The sequence below is a fragment of the Musa acuminata genome, chromosome BXJ1-7 (assembly GCF_036884655.1).
Source record: "Musa acuminata AAA Group cultivar baxijiao chromosome BXJ1-7, Cavendish_Baxijiao_AAA, whole genome shotgun sequence".
Classification (NCBI taxonomy): Eukaryota; Viridiplantae; Streptophyta; class Magnoliopsida; order Zingiberales; family Musaceae; genus Musa; species Musa acuminata.
In genome coordinates, this window is record NC_088333.1 from 7,687,664 (window position 1) to 7,710,557 (window position 22,894).

At 37.5% G+C, this 22,894-nt stretch overlaps 3 protein-coding genes across 6 annotated transcripts in view; 1 reads left to right on the top strand and 2 right to left on the bottom strand.

Annotated features, from left to right (window-relative positions):
* Positions 1–1,245: 1,245 nt before the first annotated feature.
* LOC135679893 (2-alkenal reductase (NADP(+)-dependent)-like) lies at positions 1,246–2,733 on the bottom strand. The gene is made up of 4 exons (XM_065193880.1): positions 2,412–2,733; positions 2,145–2,322; positions 1,798–2,047; positions 1,246–1,725 (listed from the first exon to the last, which is right to left on the bottom strand). Exons 1-4 carry the CDS (start codon positions 2,643–2,645, stop codon positions 1,347–1,349), a joined length of 1,041 nt encoding a protein of 346 aa, XP_065049952.1. The 5' UTR covers positions 2,646–2,733; the 3' UTR covers positions 1,246–1,346.
* A 1,439-nt stretch (positions 2,734–4,172) lies between these two features.
* LOC135679894 (2-alkenal reductase (NADP(+)-dependent)-like) lies at positions 4,173–5,634 on the bottom strand. Its single transcript, XM_065193881.1, has 4 exons — positions 5,240–5,634; positions 4,973–5,150; positions 4,624–4,873; positions 4,173–4,551 (listed from the first exon to the last, which is right to left on the bottom strand). Exons 1-4 carry the CDS (start codon positions 5,471–5,473, stop codon positions 4,173–4,175), a joined length of 1,041 nt encoding a protein of 346 aa, XP_065049953.1. The 5' UTR covers positions 5,474–5,634.
* Positions 5,635–9,236: 3,602 nt separating this feature from the next.
* LOC135678574 (nuclear pore complex protein NUP205-like) overlaps positions 9,237–22,894 on the top strand; it is a 40,661-nt gene continuing 27,003 nt past the window's right edge. For 3 of the 4 annotated variants that reach the window (XM_065191521.1, XM_065191523.1, XM_065191522.1), the window contains exons 1-13: positions 9,237–9,599; positions 9,693–9,788; positions 11,367–11,441; positions 11,532–11,636; positions 11,779–11,889; positions 12,517–12,676; positions 16,353–16,435; positions 16,568–16,690; positions 16,759–16,983; positions 17,677–17,766; positions 19,375–19,533; positions 21,060–21,176; positions 21,252–21,458. In XM_065191521.1, the coding sequence (XP_065047593.1) occupies positions 9,459–9,599; positions 9,693–9,788; positions 11,367–11,441; positions 11,532–11,636; positions 11,779–11,889; positions 12,517–12,676; positions 16,353–16,435; positions 16,568–16,690; positions 16,759–16,983; positions 17,677–17,766; positions 19,375–19,533; positions 21,060–21,176; positions 21,252–21,458 (1,692 nt within the window). In that variant the 5' untranslated portion in view covers positions 9,237–9,458. The remainder of the gene's footprint in view (positions 9,600–9,692; positions 9,789–11,366; positions 11,442–11,531; positions 11,637–11,778; positions 11,890–12,516; positions 12,677–16,352; positions 16,436–16,567; positions 16,691–16,758; positions 16,984–17,676; positions 17,767–19,374; positions 19,534–21,059; positions 21,177–21,251; positions 21,459–22,894) is intronic. The other variant, XM_065191524.1, reaches the window with a different exon arrangement.

The window sequence follows — 22,894 nt, forward strand, 5'->3', positions numbered from 1 at the left end:
CCAAAATAGTTTCAACTCGCTTATCGTAGGAGGTTGTGATGGGAGGTAGCCGAGTTGGAACACTTCAAAAAGCATCTTGCGGATCCGACTGGTAGGCTTTTAGGTTGCTGGCGTGAAGAACGTTGTGAATTTTGAACCACGCCGGCAGTTGTAACTTGTAAGAGACGTTGCCTACCCTGCTGATAATTGGGAAGGGCCCTTCACACTTGCGCACCAATCCTTTGTGGACTTTGTTCATAAAGAATTGGAGTGATACTAGTTGGAGCTTTACCAACACTAAATCGCCAACTTTGAACTATTGCAGTCGCCTTCCCAAGTTTGCCCACTTCTTCATCCTTTTTGTCACCTTCTCCAAGTAAGCCCGTGCAATATCTGCATTTCGATGCCACTCCTTTTGCAAAGTGGTAGGCTCACGGACTACTCCCAGTATACCCAATGGCTATGGTGTGCGGAGTCGACGGTTGTTGTCCGGTAATGATCTCGAATGGGCTCTTGTTGGATGTAGAGCTCCGTTGCAAGTTATAGGAGAATTAGGCAATGTCCAACAGTTTCACCCAATCTCATTGGTTGGCACTCACGTAGTGCCGATGATATTGCTCCAGGAGCGAGTTTATCCTTTCAGTCTGACCATCCATCTGGGGGTGGAGGCTTGTAGAGAAGTATAACTTTGACCCCAACAATTTGAATAGCTCGGTCTAGAATCATCCCAAGCATCTCGATCACTAATGATATTGTATAGGACTCCCCAATACTTCACCACATCATTCATCATCAACTTGACCGCAAGGGTGCCTCACGCCTTAGGCAATTCCAACTAAGGTCGTGACATGCCAGACACCGACGATAAAAAGCTTCGAGCGAATTTCTGGAAAAAGTATTTCTTTTTTTTTGAAATTCTTCACATAACGTTCCTATTTTAAAATTTCAAAATAATATTTTTTAATAATCATTTTCTCCTTCTTAGATTACTCCATCCAGCCCAGCCCAGCCCAGCCTAGCCCGTCAACCATCACTTTCATCGTCGTCCTCATCGGAATCGAATAATCGACAACGGTCATGCTTGATCGAAGTTAGTGGAGGGCGAACCAACACGTAATGGAGGTAGACGATCAACTCTCGCGTGAGGACTACAGTGGAGGGGATGATCTCGCACGAAGAAAAGGGGATGCGAGTGACAATGAGCCCTCGTGCGAGGGCTATCGCCAGCGACGGGATGACAAAGGTAACGACGGGGCACCCAAAAAATAAAAAGTAAAATGATATTTGAAGGACACGAAAAATAAATATTTTTTTCGAAAATTCGTCCAAAAGTTTTCCGCTATTATTCATCACAAACTATTCACTCATCACACACTTGTCAACTCAACCAACGTTTTGCCGACATTGTCGCCTCGAAACAGCCCAGCAAAAACTGATGGCACGCTTTCGAGGCCAGTGGATATGTCTTCGACTGCTCGCATTCTGCCATGGCGAAGATGGTCGGATGTGGATGATATGAATCCAGCGTACACGTGAAGGTGATCGAAGGTGAGGAACCCGCGGAGTGTGATCCGTTTATAGATAACATCGACCATATCAAGCGCCGCTCGCTTGCCAGCGTCCGCGTATTCGGAGATTGCTCCGCATACTGCAACTCTACCAAAGAGGTTCATGTTGGCGACTGCAGCATCTAACATCGCAGAACCAACGTTGTCGAAGAATATGTCGATTCCTTCAGGGAAGTACCTATTCATAGAAGTAATCAGGAAGTATGAACTGCTGCTTGCAAAGATCAATACAAGATGGGATCTGTCTTACCTTCTAAGAGCAGACTTTAGATCAGGTTCCTCTTTGTAGTTAAACGCGTCATCAAATCCAAGCTTCTCTTTTAGAAGATCCACCTTCGTCTTGCTTCCGGCGCATCCCACGACGTAGCAGCCAGAGAGCTTGGCGTATTGGCCGACCAAACTCCCCACCGAACCGGATGCTGCGGAGACGAAGACCTTCTCCCCCTTCTTCGGCTTGCAGATGTCGTAGAAGCCAGCGTAAGCTGTCAATCCACTCGTCCCTGCGGCAAACAGCAGTGCGTTATGATCAGAGTGTCTCGTGGCCTTCTCCGTCTGTCAATCTTGTGGATCCATTTCCTGCGTCTCTCTGATAATTACCTAAGATGCTCGCATGGTATGACAGCGGGAACTCATGCGGGTCAACCTTGGTCAACGTGGTTCCCGGACGGACGACCGTGTATTCCTCCCAGGCCAGAAGTCCGACCACCACATCGTCTCTTTCGAACTCCTCGTTCCCTGAGACCACGACCTTCCCCACTCCGAAGGCATCGATTCTCTGTAGCAAAGGTCGCCAGATGCACGCCGAGCTCGTGAAGAAACAAGCTAGCAAACCCAACGAACGACGATAATTAACAGGAAGCTCGCCTGCCCGGGCTGGATGCGTGTTGCAGCAGCAGAGGTCTTCTGTGTGGAACTGTACGTCTTCATGCGGTTGAGCTGGTAGGGATCGATCGACAGGTACAAGTTCTTGACGACTACTTCCTTGGACCCCTGCTCGACGGAGAGGACCAGCGGCGCGCTCCGGATCTCGAAGTCGGACTCGGTGGGGAGGCCATCGATGGCGTGCTTGATGATGATGTGCTTGATCTGCACCTCCATCCTCGCTGCGCTCTCTGTTCTTCCCAACGGCGGCTACTTAGCGGTCCCTCTCTACGTAAATAGAAACATGTCGAGCAGCGGAAACAGCGAATCAGGCAGAAGGGGTATCACTGTTGGTAAAGATAAGAGTATTCTCGTTCTCTTATTATTTTAATATTTTAATACTATATTATTATAATTTTAAATTATAAAAATTATGATAACATATTATGAGGATTCTATTAATAATAAATATCATGATATCAATATGATTTCCTAAAATATAAAATAATTTAAAAAATATTTTATATTTATTATTGATTAAGATAATTATGTAATTATCATATTTTATAATCTCTTTGTATATATAAATTTATATTCACTATCATTTAAATTTTTAATTAATTATTATTTTCTTCTGATATCATAGCCATAGTTACTTCAAAGAGGTTTTTTTATATTTTTTTTGCTATTATTGCTTTATACTTTATTTCTTAGGTAATTTTTTGCTACTATTATACTTTGTAGCATCTCTTTCATCATGATTGAATATAGAATTGCAGTTTCTATTTAGCTTTATGCTATAGTTAATCTCTTTTTCTTGTAAGCGGTTTTGAAATTTATTTTCTCCGTTTTTTTATATGATCAGTGGTATATGTTCAAGTAGTCACTCATCTCATATCACCTCCAATTCTTTTATATGATCTTTGTAGCATCTCTTTCATCATGATTGAATATAGAATTGCAGTTTATTATACTCAATTTTATTTAATCGATGATGATTTTATTGGTTATGTAAATAGTATCATCACTTGCCCTCTACAAATGATTAGAGAGAATAACTTTAAGGTTTTTAATCATAAATATACTTTTTGGATTCCTCAATATCATATTCTTATAAGTATTATCATTGCCCCTCTTTTTCCTTAAATCATTCCTTAATCTCTAAATTTTTCAAAGCTTACGGTAATGTATATCAACCAATGCAACTTCATGAAACTCTCTTAAGACTATGAAAGAGTACAAAATCTATTTCAAATTATAAAAAACTTCGAGTGAATTTCTAGAAAAAATATTTACTTTTTTGAAATTCTTCTCATAATATTCATATTTTGAAAAAAAAAATTAAAATATTTTTTTAATAATCATTTTATCCTTAGTTACCTCCTTCACCCAACTCAGTCCATTAGCCATAACCTGCATTGTCGCCCTCGTTAGAATCCAACATTCGACGATGATGGTGCTCGCTTGATGCTAGTGGAGTGCAAACTTATGCGCAACGAAGGGGGGTGATCAACTCTCGCATGAGGATTATAGCAGCGGGAGCGATATGCATAAAGAAGGAGGGTGGCGGGCTACTATAAGGGTTACATGTAATGGTGGGATGACAAAGGTAACGATGAGTCCCTTGCGAAGAAGGTAAAATAGTTTTTTCATAAAATTAGGAGCGCTATTTCAGAAGTTTTCAAAATAAGAACGCGTAAATTTTTGAAAAATAAACGTTTTTTTCGAAAATTCGCCCAAAAGCTTTCCGCTGCAATTCACTCGTCACAAACTTGTCAATTGCACGAGCTTTTTGCCGACATTATCACCTCGAAACAGCCCAGCAAAAGCGGATGGCACGCTCTCGAGGCCAGTGGATATGTCTTCGACTGCTCGCATTCTGCCATGGCGAAGATGGTCGGATGTGGACGATATGAATCCAGCGTACAGGTTAAGGTGATCCAAGGCGAGGAACCCGCGGAGTGTGATCCGTTTATAGATCACATCGACCATATCAAGCGCCGCTCGCTTGCCTGCGTCCGTGTACTCGGAGATTGCTCCGCATAATGCAACTCTACCAAAGAGGTTAATGTTGGCGACTGCAGCATCTAACATCGCAGAACCAACGTTGTCGAAGTATATGTCGATTCCTTCCGGGAAGTACCTATTCATAGAAGTAATCAGGAAGTATGAACTGCTGCTTGCAAAGATCGATACAAGATGGGATCTGTCTTACCTTCTGAGAGCAGACTTCAGATCAGGTTCGTCTTTGTAGTTAAATGCGTCATCAAATCCAAGCTTCTCTTTTAGAAGATCCACCTTCGTCTTGCTTCCGGCGCATCCCACGACGTAGCAGCCAGAGAGCTTGGCGTATTGGCCGACCAAACTCCCCACCGAACCGGATGCTGTAGAGACGAAGACCTTCTCCCCCTTCTTCGGCTTGCAAATGTCGTAGAAGCCAGCGTAAGCTGTCAATCCACTCGGCCCTGCGGCAAACAGCAGTGCGCCATGATCAGTGTGTCTCGTGGCCTTCTCCGTCTGTCAATCTTGTGGGTCCATTTCCTGCGTCTCTCTGATATGATTACCTAAGATGCTCACATGGTATGACAGGGGGAACTCATGCGGGTCAACCTTGGTCAACGTGGTTCCCGGCCGGACGACCGTGTATTCCTCCCAGGCCAGAAGTCCGACCACCACATCGTCTCTTTCGAACTCCTCGTTCCCTGAGACCACGACCTTCCCCACGCCGAAAGCATCGATTCTCTGTAGCAAAGGTCGCGAGATGCACACCGAGCTCGTGAAGAAACAAGCTAGCAAACCCAACCAACGACGATAATTAACAGGAAGCTCGCCTGCCCGGGCTGGATGCGTGCTGCAGCTGCAAAGGTCTTCTGCGAGGAGCTGCACGTCTTCATGCGGTTGAGCTGGTAAGGATCGATCGACAGGAACAAGTTCTTGACGACGACTTCCTTGGAGCCCTGCGCGACGGAGAGGACCAGCGGCGTGCTCCGGAGCTCGAAGTCGGACTCGTTGGGGAGACCGTCGATGGCGTGCTTGATGATGATGTGCTTGTTCTCCACCTCCATCCTCGCTGCGCTCTCCGTTCTTCCCAATGACAACTAGAAAGGTATCTAACGATCCCTCTGTATGTAAATAAAAACATTTGGAGCAGACGAAACAGCCAATCTGGTAGAAGGTGTATCACAAACAACCATCGCCGGCGAAGCTGCATAGACAGCATCGAGTATTTGGATCCCGTACAACACTATGGACACTTCTATCGTGAGTAGCATCTGCCTAAGGCGTGGCTTGGAATCTTTGTCGTAATCGGTTGATACGAGCTGTATTTTTTGTCATTTAGCATTCGACATGTGGATTTCAGTCGGCATTTGTCGGGTATATAATATCAGCTTCCAATATGACAAGGAGTTTATTGGCTGATTTGAGCGTTGACCTCAATGTGACTTGCATAACCGACTGAAGTAAGAATTAATATATAATGTACTGTGTTTTTATTGTCTTCCAGTTATGACTCGAATAAGATTTTATTTTCTTTTTTTTGCAAATGTAAGTGACAAATGTGAAATTCGAATTCAGAACGTTATAATAATATATCAAAACTTTTATCAGCTAAATATATTGATATTTTTATTTAGTACAACTGATGATAATTAAAGCCCAATTGACAATGAATTCATCTTATGTCATTTTTCATGTTGACACCCTCTTTTATTTCAGGTAGCCTTCGTTTAATGTAATTTACTATCGTTTTACTTCTGCCTTGAAGGATGCATCTAACATCAGTATATAGTTACTTGTCAACGGAACCTTTTATCATTACTCAACCAAAACTAATTTAAGTAACCCATATCGATCATCTTAATATCACAATCGTTAGCTTGAAAGTTAATCTAATTCACCTTGACAACCTTTTAACTAATTTTAAGGCACATGACAAAAGTATTTAGGGTGTGATGTGTGCACCAATGATTAAAATTTTTTTAAAGTGTATGACGTAGTCGGTAATATCTAAAACTTATCTTTTAACTTAAAATACATATGACAAAGAAAGAAAATAATCAAAATGCTTGATGCAACTCGAAACATTGCTTTTACCATCATGTGTATATACCCAATACACAAAAGCATCTTAAAAGCATAATCCTTATAATCGATACATCTAAATACACGATACACATGTGTATGCCCAATACACAAAAATATTTTAAAAACATAATTCTTATAACCAATATATCTCAAGTCAAAAGAAGGGGATGACATATATATGCCCAATTCACATAGGCATCTTAAAAGCATAATCTTTGTAGTCGTTACATCTGAAGTCAAAAGAAGAAGAGGATGACATGTGTATACCCAATACACAAATGCATCTTAAAAGCATAATCCTTAAAATCGATACATCTCAAGTTAAAAGAAGAAGGGGATGACCGAACATAAAAAAATATTCCTCTAATATATGATGCATTCGTATAATGCAAAACACAACCAAACACCACATAATTGATGGGGATATAAAAAGGAATAACCTTTGTATATGAACAAATACTATAAGACCATAATATGCAGCGGAATAAAATGGAAACATAATCAAACAAAACACCAAGATATACGTGGAAAACCCCTTCAATGTGAAGGGTAAAAACCACGGGGCAAACTAGAGATAATCCACTATGAGAATAATGAATATACAAATCTCAATCTCTTGCCCAAAACCCTAGCAACAACCACAAGAGAATAACTGGGATATAAGGATTACGTCACTGGCCACAATATCTAAAACCTCTCCAAGTAATCACGGCAAGAGTCTATTATAGATTTGATCTAACCTGAGATGAGAACACTGCTAAATGATTGAGAACAGTCTCTCTGCGTTGTCCTTGTCTTCTTCCCTTTCTTTCTCTTGTTTTTCTGCCTTGTCTCTTTGTTGCTACGAGGATGTCAACGTTGCTGCCTTTTTCTGTCTCTTTTATGCTTCTAAAACATAGCCCCCACACCCCCCTTATATTGATCTAGGGTTAGATCAAAGGGGTGTTGGTTGTGGGCTGATAAAACCCACCATGGGCTGAACCCACTTTGGGCTACCAACCCAACAATAATAAGTACCTAATATAGATAATAACAACCCAGGCTTCTAAAACAAAAATTATGTTTTGAAATAATAGTGATACAAATAATATAATAATTAGTTTTTATCAAGACATACGAGTTCCATTCAACGCATACGTAGACATGCCATGGACATGACACTCGAATGAAATTATCACTTATTATACCAAGTAAAACTAATAATATATAAAATAATATATTAAAAATGAACTCATTAAAAATATAGAACTGAGCCTTTTACTTCAACAATTAAAGAACAATTAAAAAAATTAAAATTCACTTCGAGCCTTTAACATATAGATACTATTTTGATAATAGATAGAGACCATTGACTAACGAGTTAAGTCGATTGATTCATCATGAAAGGTGTATATCATTCATGATGACTCTTTATTGATAGGAGAGTTGACATGATTAGTCGACATAAAGAGTCCGCTAAAGGAGGTGATTTGTTAAGAGTGGCTTGACTTTGGTACGAAGAAGTCAAATAAGAGAGCTCGATTCTCTTAGTTGTCGAGCCACCTCTTAATTGTGCCTCCAAACGGCGTCGGGAGTCATGCACGACTGGTCTATGCCGAGGGCATCCCAACTCAATTCCTTTGACGTTGAAGTCGACAAAATATAAAGAGGGAGGAATACAATAGTACAAGTAGTGTAAATTAGATATTAGAGGGTTTTTGCCTTCCCCTTGGTCTATGGTTTGGGTTTTATATTTACGCATCGAGCGATTTGGACATGCATTAGCCAAGGCACCCTTTACCTTGTTTAGTGGGGGCATTAATGAGGGCGGTTTGTTGGCACATGTTCTCTGATGTCTTGGACGAGTTGTTGGAATGTCTTTGGATCGACTTTCTTGCCTTTTTTATTAGGTAGAGAATGGTCTCTCGATTGGTTATCTGAAAGGGAAGGCTAGCGAAACCGAAGGAGGTGACCGGAGAAGCTCGAGTATGTTGTTAGCCATTAATATGAACATAATATTTTCAATTATCATATGAATAAGGAGTGACTTTTGCGTGGCAACTTCGGCAAGTCAGCAGATCTAAGGGGAGCTGGCAAGCTTTTCCGTATGAATCATGATCGTTAGAAGATGTTTACTAGATTGTAACATTCTTTTGCAAGAATAAATTAAAATTTAAAATATGAGATACGAGATATAAATATTTTTTATTTTCGAAGATATTACTCACATCATATTTCACAAAATTTAACTCTGTCATATGTGACAGATTCTAAAAATCGTACAAGTAATATCAATTTCACTATATTGGATTAGTGATCAAAATCGAGGGTATCTGCCATCGATACACTGAAAATAACATCGAAAAAAGTAATCATTTATATAAATTTTAAATAATAAATTTGAGCAGATTCTGCGCTTAGGTAGTTCCACAATTATTACGGGTATCGTGAGACTCGCATGTGAAACCATGCTAAATAATGTGTTTTCATATATGTTATTTGTATCAGAAATTTTTTATATGAACCATATAAACAACAGGCAAAAATAATATAAGACGAGGAGAAAACTTCTGCTTTTAGTAAAATATTTTCCAGATATAAGAAAAGATAAACTATTCCCTAAACATCCTTAAAATGATTTGTTGTTTTTAGAAAACTGAAAACAGTTTCCAGAAACACAACCTGACAGCTACCAAGTTTCCGCTTCAGAAATCATTAAAGCACTGGCAACGAAGGTTGGGTCACACGGGGATGCGTGAAGCGGGTGCGGTTCGACTTGGCCAGCTTTGGTAGGCCGGTCTCCCGCCACCTCGGATCGGAGTCAAAGAAAAAGCCCGCCCTCATTTCCGGCTTATTAGGGTTTCAAATCACCCCCCTCGACGGCCTCTCTCTCACTCTCCGGGAAGCTAAGAAGGGCTTATTCCTCCTCTCCCTTCGCTTCCCTTGATAGGGTTTCCGACGACGAAGCCCTAGACGAAGGAAGCGATGGTCTCTCCGCGCGAGCTCCTGTCAACGATCGAGGCGGCCCTCCTCGGCCCCTCTCCTCCCACCCCTACCCAGCGGATTGAGCTCATGCACGCCATTCGTTCTTCCATCCCGGCCCTTAAGTCCTTTCTTTCCTATCCCGTACAATCTCTCTCCCCTCCTGCTTTCCTTGTTGTTATTACCGTATATTTTTTCTGTAATTCTTGTTCACTGTTTTTGGTTTGTGGCGTGCAGGGTCCCAGTGCATCCGATAGGGCCCAGGTCGAGTCCAAAGAAGTCAGGCTTAAGGATTTGCCTCCAATATTGCTTGATGACACCGACGTTCAGATCGTAAGTCGTCTATTTTATGGTGTCTCTAGTTTGTCCATTTCACCGCTTGTTTGCTCATGGGAGTCTGTGATTTCTCTGTTCTGTGCTCGCCATTTTTCCATGTCTTTGATTTTGCCAATTTTTTTGTTGGCTATATCCTTTTCCACAGTTTTGCATAAATTTTTTTATTATCAATTATCGTTTATGCCCTGAAAATGTATTGTGAAGATTCATAGTTTGAAGTACTCTTTTTGAATATCATCATTCTGACCAGAAAAAAATCACCCAACTCTAGATCATTTCATGTTGGAATATCATTTTGGCGTGACTTTGTTTCTTAATTGACAGCTGTTGGCACAACTCACAAATTGTTTGATTCTACAGATTGTATGGATATTAGTGTTTGTCGAATTAATTGAATGCCACCTTCGTTGCATGATGCTGCTTTTGCATGCTAGTGTTGCCTTTGCATTGATGAAATGAATGTTATTGGAGGACTTAGTTGCAAAGGAAGTCTAAATCGCTACTTGATGTAAAATTGGAAACTATATTATGTTGACCATGAAAATGGAATTGCATTTTTGTGGATTAGATGGAACAATTGCAAAAATGCTTTTGACTAAATACTCAGAGGATAAGCCCATAACTTTTGTTTGCTCCTTTAAACATTTGGTGGATTATGAAGGGTTTAGGGTTTGGGATTTTAAGTTTTAGGGTTTGGTGTTGTCCTATCTATCTAGCTGAACCTCATGAGGTCTGAGAGTTACTTGTAACTTATTAAAAGTTTCTTGACATGACATATTTACGCACATTGCTTGAGCCTCCCTCCAATGCAGGATTTGGGAGGGTCAATGTACTTAGTTCTACTCCTGCAAGCAAAGACTATGTTCATTTCATAGTAACAATAGTTACCCTCATCCTTTGTGCTTTTTGTTAAATGGAATCTTTTTTTTTTTATAATGACTACTTAACAGACAGTTGCTTAAGAAAAAAATAATAGGCTGTGGACATTGTGGTATTACAGAGATGAGACCTTTTCTGATTTCTTCTGCCTTGTCCCCATTAGTTTTTGAATTTCCTGTTCATATCGATTCAGGATGGGTACAACAAATGTGCCAAACATTTTCCAAGTACCACGGGAAGCTTCAGATGAAGAATATGGGTTTTTAAACTTCTTGATCATGGATGTTGACGGTAACACATCAGCATTCATCAAAGAGTTTCCACTGTATGTTTCTGTGATATATACCCTCAATATATGACATGGATATTCTACTTAAATTTGTGCTTTATACTGAAAAACAGCTGGTGGCATTTGTACCCAGTACTAGAAGTTCATGTTTTAAGTTACCAAACATTTGAAATGTGTTCGAAGTGTACACATCAGATTTGACAGAGTAATATGTATTTATCTGGCAGGTGTACATGCTTCCATTCTGTTTCCTTCTAATATAATATAACCCTTGCTTATTTATTAGCAGCTTTAATGTGATTCAGTGATCTGACATAAGTGGCCTGTGAGTTATAATTTATCTTTTGAAATTTATCTATTTTCTATCCTATCCCTAATTCAATTTTCCAAATTTGTTGTGAATATAGGCACTGAAATTGAGTGATGACCTTAATCTCAACGAGATCGAATGTGTTCGTTTGCTTGTCTCAGCAAATAAAGAGGTAAGTTATCCTTGTTTAGACATTTTTTGGAAGACTATGTTTGTCCTTGAAATCAGCATATTGACCTTGTTTACTAATGATTCATGTCAGTGGGTTCTATTTGGACGGGAACCATTGGAGATGTTCCGTCTTGCTGCATGCCTCTGGTACATGGAGAGAAGGGATCTTATAACCTCTTTGTACACTGTTTTTCGGGTAATGCACATGAGTTTTTGGTACAGATATGATGTATTGCACAATATTTGGCTAAAGCTTTCCTGTTATTCTACAATGCTATTCTTTATTCTTTCTGTTCTTTGCAAGAATATGAGCTTCCAACTTACCTTTTCTCTTGCAGGCTGTTGTACTTGACCAAGGGCTTGATGCTGATCTTGTAGCTGTTATCCAGAAGCATCTGGAAGATATATTGAATTCTGGGCTCAGGCAACGACTAATTATGCTTATAAAGGTTTAAAGATTGCACGCACAACTTAGATTTATTTTCTATCATACATTTATATGGGAGTTCTTCGACGTATCCCCCTGAATTGTGTGAGATCTTCATGTAATGCTACTTCTTTGTACATTTTTTAAGTTACCTTGTTCTTGGTCATGCATTGTTGGCAGGCGGCTACAGATTTCTGGGGACCTTTTCAAATATGATCTCGTATGTGTGAATATGGAATTTTGATGTGTATATAATTATATAAATGGAATTCTCTGTATTAAGTATTAACTATCAGTATCCACCGTCCAGATTTTGTAGATGGTTCTTACACACCATCTTGGCTAGCTACAAGCATATTTCAAGGGATTTTTATGTACCCTATTAACGTATTTGTTCATCCTGATCTGTGTTACTTGTTGCTTATCAGCATGGAACCTTGTTTCTTTAATCAATAATAAGATGTAACATTTATTATACTGTTCGGGATTCTTAATTGTTTTATTACAATGATATTTAAGCCATTATTGTATATAAAAAATATAATAATTTATTGTTTTATGCATTCACTGCATTTACTTTTGTTTTTTTTTCCCGGTTCCTACTCTGCTAATGTTTATTCTTGTGTTACCTTACCTTTTTTTGCAATAGGAACTAAATCGTGAGGAAGCAGCTGGTTTTGGTGGTCCTAATGCTGAACGATATGTCCTTGACTTCAGAGGTGCCATCGTTGAACGACAAGCAGTTGTTTCTCGGGAAAGATTGAGTCTGAGCCACTGCCTTGTGCTATCAGCACTCGTTGTGCGAATGAGTAAGCGAGACTTCAAACTTGTTAAGCAATATCATCTACTGGATTGATTAACCCAATCTTTGTAAACCTTCATTGCAAGTGGATGCAGTTTACTTTTCATACAATAAAATTTATCTGTTGTCATGCTGTATCTTTAAGGGATATTTCTGTCAGAGTTCCATACTGAATTGAATCTAGTTGCACTTGATATTGATCGACCCAATTGTGTCTTGTTCTCGGATTAGGGGATTTGACCATTGGGTAAATTGAGCTCAACTCCACTTGTTTATCACATTATTATGATTTATTTGGATTATTTTTCTTGCATTGTCTCAGACTTGCTATGTGGGAAACATTGGCCCGCTATATTTCCCATTTTGAATGCAAATCTTGTTTGTAGGTTCTTCCTCAATCAGCATATCCTAACCCATGTGGCATGAGTTTTGTATAGGCTTGTTCATGTGGCATGTGTTTGGTAAGGTAGTTGCTTAATAGGAATCTTAGTTTTATAGTAAAGTAAATCAGGTGGTGGTGTTTTGCTCCTTTATGATCTTAGTGCAATCTTGTATGGAGCACAATGTTTATTATAATAGGTTAATGACCCAACTTCTATGACTTATATATAGTTTTGAACTTATATTTTATAGATTACACTTTTGACTGGTTTTATTTGGAATATCTCCAATGTTTATAGGTTTTGAGCTATGTCTTGAATTCTGAATGGTTCATGTGAACTTCACCAAATTTACGTTAGAAGCCTTAATCAAACTCTGTCTCTCTCTCTCTCTCTCTTAGCTTCATATTTGTAAATATTAAATTTCGTAATGAATTTTCACGACAATGGAGTAGGTTCTAACTAGTTGTTTGATATCTAGTTTAATAACCTACTGGTACAGTGGTAGGATTGGTCTTATGCTCTTATGCAACCTGGGTGATTAGAGTTTTAGTCGCAAAAACAACATTTTTGTTTGTAGGGGTAAGACCAAGGTTCGTCTTATCGGTCCGTACCAGTGTACCAACTAGTCATCGATACGGTACGTATCGAGGTGTATTGATGTATTGAAAATAGATCCAAAAATTTCTTAAAAAAAATTGGATTAGGGTTTTTAAGTTAAAAATAAATATAAGTTTAGTATAGTTTTAGCAAAAATAATTTAGATTAGGAAAGAATAGTGACATACATTTTTTTCGGGCTTTGTGGAATAACTTTGTAGGATGTTCTGAACTTTTCTTCTATTAATATTGAATTATCTATAAATAAATGATTTGAATTGTGATATTATTTTTGAAGCAATTTAAACTTTAAGATTCAAATGAATTAAGTAATCAATCGATGGATATATTTGATTCTATCACCAAAAAGAATGACGGGACTCCATGGGCGGTGGATCGGGGTCCTCGATCTTAAATATCTGTATACCGATTTGATATGTTTTTGTCGGAGTTAATCTTGAAAATGATCTCACGACATAGTATATTGATACACAGTATACCATTGGTGCATCAATGTGGTGATGGTCGTAGTCTGATCGTCGTGAACCATATATTTCCGATGCTGCTCCTGAGGCAAGGACGATTATAACATGTATTGGTACGGAGCATGGAGAATGTTAGAACATTTTTTTCGCCACTGATCTGTTGTTTCGTATCATAAGATTGATTATCGTACAACGATAATACAACGATTGTGAATACGTTGAGCTTCGCTATGTGTCTACTTCGTGTAGGCTCTATTGCATCTGCTCAAAATCTTTCATTGCCTTTCCCTTCCCCTTTCATGTATAAACTTGACCAGTATCTCGTCGAGCTTCATGATTTGAATCTTGGGTGACATGTGTAAAATATTGCTCTTTGGTCCATGCACTATCTTCAAATTGTATAAATGGGATCATTGACTCCGACGTTGCCACCATCATCGATCGAGGCACTGCTGTCCACGTCGTTGCCATGTCTCTCGACCGAGTGGGTTGTTGAATATGATTGATAATATGTCTCATTGCCCAACTTGATTCTTTCCAACGGTGTGGTTGATGCTACTGCCTTCCCCTTTGCTGTTGCACGCTTGACGGACGATTATGGCGAAGGAAAGGGGTTAAAAATCCTTTCCTATGGTTTAAATGGTCAAATTGACCATTTAAAATAGGACAATATGAGCCTTTGATCGGTAATAGTCGGATTTCAACCGTTATTGATTGATGCAGACCTCGTATTTCCCGATACGGGGTCATGTAACGGGTATTGTCCGGCAGAGGGTGGTCCGCATATCGGTCCCCTATCGGATCAGTACATATCGCTCGTACCAAGCGGTTCTACTTGGTATGGTGAACCTTGGGTAATACTGCATACTTTGGCACTCAAAACTTTGCATTGATGGGGCCTCATGCATTGGTTCACCCTTTTTTTCAATGACCTGTCGTACTAGTTTGGCACCTAAATATTGAGTTGTATTGCCTAATGACACTATAAAAAAAATTAAAAAGGTGGTGTACCAAGAAATACTGAGATATTTGGTTTGATATCAGTGATAAGTAAATATTGTGCAGTATATATCGATCCAATTGGTATTTTAAACCATGATTTTGGATCAATATCATGCTTCGTTGCTTTCGTGTAAGAAATACAATTTACATGTTATCTAATCGATTTCTTTTGTCAAGGTGGTCACTGATAAGATGATATTTGTGATTTATGCTTGGATTTAGAATTAGAATTTGTAGTAGGCTTGGTCATATCTCTTGTTTTAGGTTGTGACATTTGTGCTTTTGTATACTCTTCAACTCACAACAAAGCTTTGACACTATTGGATTTTCTTTTGTGCTACTGCTACGGTGTGATTTTCATTTTTATTTTATGAAATAATATATTGAAGCAGTGTTGTGTGCCACAGTTCATTGTTACAATTGTGCTTATGTTATAGGTTTTGACAGGTTTTACTTTGAAGAATGGGACATGCTAGTGCACAACCTTAACTTTTCATTATCTTTGTCACATGCTATTAATTTATTGAAGAATATGGAACAATGATTTTCGTATGAGTTAGTTGAATTGTTCCATGCTGGTAATTATAGATTGTTGTTTTTTGGTTGGCCAATATTTTTGAGGGTGTGTATACCCAGATTGATTATGATCTTTTAAATATGTGCGGCACGTCATTGAGGATCAAGCTGGTCAGTTCTACTTCTGTTTACTCGGATCTCAAGGATGGATGCACTGGATATGAAATTCATATTTAATCAGAAACACGGTGACACCAAAAATAGTAATACATGGTTCTGTCATAAAAAAAAATTGGATTCTATTTTGAGTCTCCAAATGATTATTCTCAGGACATTCTCTTTTTAAGTGATATTCTCAACAGGTGCATGTGCTTCATTTGCTAGCTTCTGTAATTTTTTTGTCACCTGCTATTCTCTGTTGACATCTGTTGTCTCTTGTTGATGTACTTTACAGTCTACTGCTTCGGCTATGTGAGGCTTTGCTACTGGAGTGCTATTTGTTCTGTTAATGAAAGAATGAATTCTTGCTGCCACTAGGACAGTTCTGACTTAATTTCCAAGCAGATATGAAATAATTCGTTTGGTCAAAATTTCAACAATTGATATATAAATCTTTCCTGTAAACCCAATAAGCAGAAACTGCACTTTTCATCTTAATGTGAAGTGCATAATTTTTTCATATCAATTTTTACTTAATGCAGCTCCGAAGGATGTAAAAGATGTGTTTGTGACTCTAAAAGATTGTGCTGCTGACGCTAATAGCCGTAGCACCATACATCTTCAGGTCCAAACTTGACACTGTGCTTTTAATGCCTAACTCTGAAATGAAAATTTTTCTTCTTTTCCTCCATTGGTCGAATATATTTCTCTTCAATCAAGCATGCCATTCTCATCATATATCGTTTTCCTCTTGCAGATTGCATTCAGTCTTCTGTTTACTCTTGTTATTACCTTTATCTCTGATGCTCTTAGCACTGTTCCTGACAAGCCCTCGGTGTTGTCTAATGACCCATCATTTAAACATGAATTTCATGATCTGGTAAGCTAAAGAAATTATAGCTTTTCATACTGTTTATGCTCTGACTGTATACACTTCTAATAATTTAGGTGATGGCTACTGTTAATGATCCAAACGTCGATGGTTTCATAGATGGTGTTAGATTTGCTTGGGCTGTACATCTGATGATAGAACAAGAGCGAAGTACTTCAAGAGAGGTGTCAGGTGCTTTGTCCAGGGATTTGGCTAGCACATACTTGTGCTTGGAACATGTTTGCTCGCACAATGTGTTCAAATTTTTTCTTTCAGGAGTTCTTCAAACTGCTGCCTATCAGGTTCGTATAATAACTAATGAATTGGACACAGCATGTGGTAAGATTTGGAACACTCCATGGTCGACATTTCTGTTTTTTAATACTCCAGGTTTGTAATAACTAATTGTACTGTTATCCAGAATTCTATTTTTCATTCCTTTTTGTTGACACCATACCTCTCCATATTTGATTCACAGACATATTTGTTTAAGTGTTCATCATCAAACTTTTACTCAGTAGTATCAAATTACCATTGGGTTCTTCATGTGCTATGAAACGCCATGGAATCTCACTTCTGCTTTGCTTATTGGATCTTGCATTAAACTTTTGGCACTGTTGTGTCACTTTTGTTTAAGTTGTGCTTTACAGCCATCTATACCTGTTTCCATTCTTCTCCTTGTGCAACTTCTTATCTCGCCAAACAGCTTTTCTTGTGCATTCTTTATGGTCATCTGTTTTGAGGCTGAATTTTGCTGCACATGAGATGGTATCTTTTTTTTTTTAATCTAATATTGATTTCCTCAAAACCATTGATTGTATGTTTTGTTCTTGGTGTTAACTAATCTTACTTTTGATTAGACTTTTGTAATATATAGTTAATTATTTTGAGCTAAGAATAGTTTGTGCCAGTTCATTGCAAGCACTTTACATTGTTATACATTCTTCTGATCCTTGTATCTGGAGTCTGCTGAACTTTTAGTTTGTTTGGTACAGAATGATGACGAGGATATGGTCTATATGTACAATGGCTATTTGCATAAGATGATGATGTGCTTTCTCTCTCATCCACTTTCTCGAGACAAGGTTAGTAGGAACATATAATTTCTTTTTGTTTGTAAGTATGAACTTTTACAATCTGTAGGTTGACATATCAAGATTTGCCATCATTGTTTTTCATTTTGGAAATATTAGTTTTGGATATTTCACAAATAACCATAACCTATGTTACAAAAGTAGATGTAGGTGTTATATGGAAAAAGAAACCCAGGGTTTAAAAAGTTAAAACAATTTATTTTGTCTTCAGCTGTATATCTTTAACATTGAATGTAGACTTTGATATGTTAAAGTAGCAGGCCTGAGTACAAATATCTATAATAATGGGAGACAAACTAGTATGGTTCTTTCCACCATGCAGGTTGGGATTTTGGAAAATTTTTAAATATACTTGAGACATATTTTTTCCTCAAGGATGTCTTTTCTTTGAAAAAATAAAAGCATTTATGTTTGCATTATTGAATTTACCATGAGTTGTGTAAGAAAGTCAGTCAGCTGATTGACCCAGAATTGTAGATCGAGAATAAAAGCATTTATGTTTAGCTTATTGAATTTTTGAGCTTCATGATGTTGAATGTTTGACTTATTCTGGAAAAGGACCCTGTCACAATATATAAACTAGCAGAAATTTCAAACACATGCATTTTAAACTTTGATTAGCCATGGAAGGAAAAGAGAGCTCTCTCATAATCAACCTTTAAAAATGCGTCAAAATCCTTTTGAAGCATAAAATTGGAACAGAAGAACTAATGGAAAATATCTAAAGAATGTTGTTGCTGAAGATGAATTTGAAGAGCTGAAGCAAGCTGTATTTGTGATTAACTGGCCAAATTCCATAGTACTGTGAAGTAGTAGTTTTTTAAATTCTCTAGGAGCTTGAGTGCAACTATTTTATATGATCTGTCGGAGGTACTAAAAAAGGAGAAACATAATATTAAAGATGCACACCATTGTGGTTGTCTGGGTACACTGCCATGGTGCTGTCACAATTAAGAGTGTTTCATCTATGACACATAATAATCATATTTTTTTTGAACTTCAGTGGTTCATGTTTTGTTCTAGTTTGATTGACATGAGACTTGAGAACAGTATATTCTTCAGATGTTTTGAATAATTATGTAGCCTTCAACCAGAAGGAATTTCTTTACTGAAATTTAGTGAACCCAAAAATTGCAATTTATGGTTGCTTAAGAAGATGATCCTGTTTTTTCTGATAAAATTAGGTTAGTGTTGGTACTTGTTTGTATTGCCACATGAGGTGGTACACATGGAGGCACCATGGCATCTTGTTGAGCAACACAATATGGTACTTGGCATCTGATTCCTGTTAAATAGATGCACTGATTGTGATGATTTCTCCAGTAATTCATACGTCGAATGTCATCAATGAGGAGATAAACTTATTGCATTTTATCATCCACAGATCTTTCTGATGGGCTGTGCTTTTGATTCATGTCATCATTGAACTTTACTTTTTCTTGTTATTTGTCTTGTGATGGACATGTTTGGTTGCCATAATCGAGTTAGTTATCAAAATGGTACACTCTTTCTCTTTTTTTTTTTTGAATTCAAACAACGATGTCCATTTATGTAAGATTATGACTTTGATGTCAAGCTCAATCATTTATTCTTTCATAGGTGAAAGAAATGAAGGAGAAAGCTATGAGTGCCCTTAGTCCATATGTGTCATCTGAACTGGGTGACAACATAGGTGACTCTTTTGATAACAAGCAAGTTGCTCGGATGAGTTGTCAGCCATTTGTATCTCTATTATATTTGGTTAGTGAAATTTATCAGGTAAACTGTGTTTTTCATACTTTGATTTCAGTTATTAAATATTCCTTTCTATTATTCTCAAAGTTTGACTTGATGTTATTAAATGGCTTATTTCTGTGTTTCTCTGCTGATAGCTGTTGCTATAAATGAATGAAGTTGACTGATTTTCAAGTTTCTGCTTTGTTTTTGCAACTTATAAAGTTTTACCACTGGTAATATTATTTAAAAGTTTTAGAGAATCACAAGTTAAGAATGTAGTGTTGGATCAGCTATTGGGACCAACAATAGGTATGAATTACCAGCCACAGTTCACATTGCTACATTCAGGTTTGTTAGATGTTAAAGGATTTCTTGTGTTGATTAGATATTTGAGGGTTCTGCGTATTGTATTGTTGTGAATTGTCATAGAGAAAGGAGAGAAGTGCTGTTACACAATTTGCATTTTTATAGTTGATTGTATCTCAGTTATCAAGCTGATAAAATTGAACATTTAGAATCACAACTTAATGATATTCTCATTCTGAACTTCCATCTTCTTTTAGCTTAAAAGATCAAAGTAACCAAATATTTCGTGGTTTTATTATACAATAAAACAAACAACAACAACAACACATTTATTGCATAGAACTAGCAGCAGCAACAACTTTAACAAACGAAAAGTGCAGCAGCAATGACAAGAACAAGCTATATGACCAACTATTTGGATTTTTGGAGTCACAGGCATGGATGTTTTAGCAAGGTTGAACTCTGTTGAGCTGATCTACTATGTCGGCTGTTTGAGTCTCTTTTCGATTGCTGCTTGCTTTAACATCATTCTTATATAATTTCTGTTATCTTAATGATCTTTGCATTCCTTTTATGGATTTGTACTTGCAATTTGAATATTTGAAAATGACAGTAACACGTACTAGGTTTACTATAATATTTTGGCTGATGCCTGGGATGGACTTTTACAATAAATTTTTGCCGATGCCTTTGATGGACTTTCCAAATATTCCATGGAATAGTTGTGAAAAAAACCCAAGTTATAATTGACTGTTCACCAATCTAGTCAGGGACCTTTCATAAACTCTAAAGATGTAGATAAGTTAATTTTTCCTGGAAGACTTAGATCCCTTTTGGCTGGCATCACAACTTTGATGTCTTCATGCTTTTATTCATCACATCTTCTGCACTTCAACATTCTGATGTTTCCTGCTTGCTTCTCTCCTCTCTATATTTCTTTTCTCTCTCTGCATCCTTTCTTCTGTTTCCTCTTCCTTCTAGTATTTTTTACTTCATAGCTTGAAGAAATAAGTTGATATGCTCTGGTTTAGTTTGCCTCTGAAAATAACAAAAATGAAAATTTTTGTTGACATTGGGCATTTTGTGGCAGCTAATATAACTAGATCCATTTTAATTTCTCGTTATTGTTTTTGTTTTGCATAGTGCAATTAAGATACAACCGTGAATGCATAGTTAATATATGGTCTTGTGTTTTTTTAAAGTTGTTTCATCTACTTTTTTGTGAATGCTAATGCAGTTTCTCTGGAACTTCTCTTTTCCAGAAAGAACCAGAATTGTTATATGGGAATGAAGAGCTGTGGACATTTATACACTTTGCTGGAGAGGATCATACTAATATAGACACTCTTGTGGCCTTTTTGACACTGCTCAGTACTTTGGTATGCTGGAACTGATTTCTCAACTCTTGCTTATATCTTTTAACTTCAAATTTACATTTCTGTTTGTGTACCCAGGCTTCTACAGAGGAAGGTGCTTCAAAAGTATTTGAGCTCCTCCAGGGTAAAATGTTCCGATCAATTGGGTGGAGTACCTTGTTTGATTGCTTGTCCATATATGACAATACGTTCAAGCAATCTCTCCAAACTTCTGGAAACCTGCTGCCTGATTTTCAGGAGGGTGATGCACAAGCTCTTGTTGCATATTTAAATGTTTTAAAAAAGGTTTGGAAATTTGGGTGCTCTTCTTATTCCATACTTTTTCACCTTCTGGAGTGTCTATGGCAGTAAGCCTACATGCTATAAAATGGATACTATGGTATTAGTTTTGTCCAGTCTTTTACTTGTGCTCGGAAACACAATAATGATTACTGCAATCCCTTTTTAATAGCCAAGGACCTAGCTCTAGCAAACTTCATGAGTTTGATTGGATTGCAAGGAACACCTCTAGGAAGCCCTATAGGAACACAGGAACATCAAGAAAATGACAACTCTCTTGGACAGGAAGAAGTTCTTCATGTTTTTGGTGGATTATAAGAAAGACAAGGTATTAAGTCTAGTAGACTCTCAAATTTAGGCAAATGACAAATGCTTGTAAATCCTTAGGATACAATGATATGAGCTGAGATGGTGGATGTGATGCCTGCATTCACAATAGCATATTCCTGTCTCTAAAGGGACTAAATGGCTTCCTTCGTCCAAGGAATAAATACTTCCCAAGACTTGTCTTTACTTGTCTTCCCTTTCTTTTAAGTGGCAACTTCATTATTTTGAGGTTAATTCAACAAATAACCATTGCTTATAAAATTTGATTTTCTTGTTTTAGTGATATTGTATATCTATTATTTTGAGAGGCTTTTGTTAGGGTTTGGGTTGGGTCAATGTATTCAACCTTGTGTAAGCAAAGAGGCTATTTTTGTGATATTGATCCCATTCACCCATGCTGCAAAGGAGTTCTATTGTGGTGCAAGACTTGACTTCGTTCAACAACTCTGGTTATGCAACTTGAATAAGAGAGAAATTTGGATCAAAAGATTTGCATAACAAAGATAAAAAAGTTGAAAATTAAAAGGTTTACAAGAAAAAGCATGAAGGATAGAATGAGGCTCGGATTTTGCAGTTACACGATGTATATTGTTTGCAGTGTTCTAACAAACTAATAGTTACTTTTATGGATTTATTATTTACCGTTGTTATCTTTTATACAGTTTTATTCGTATGTTTTGGTTTCATTTTCTTTGAGTAGTCATATATCATGAAATAATTAGGTAAAATAATTATTAGCAGATCTTTTTCTCAAAAATTTACATTTTTTCAATTTTTCTTACTTTATGGTTAATTCTTTTTTGCCTATCTGAATTTAATCAATCGATTGGTTTGGGATGCAATGTTCTTGATTATGATCTTGTTACTAATCTCGTGAACTTGTTTTGAAGTACTGGAGAAGTGTTACTGGTCTGACATGGCATGACATTCATTTTAAAGTGTTTATAATTCATAGCATAAAATTTAAAACACTAAATGCTTACATCATTGGAGTGATTGTAAATCGTCGTACATATTCTGGATATGCCTAAAGAAGAATGGGAAACATATCAATGAGTCAAAAGAGTCAATTATTAATGGTGAGGAAGATAATTGAAGGCATGATTTGAGACAAG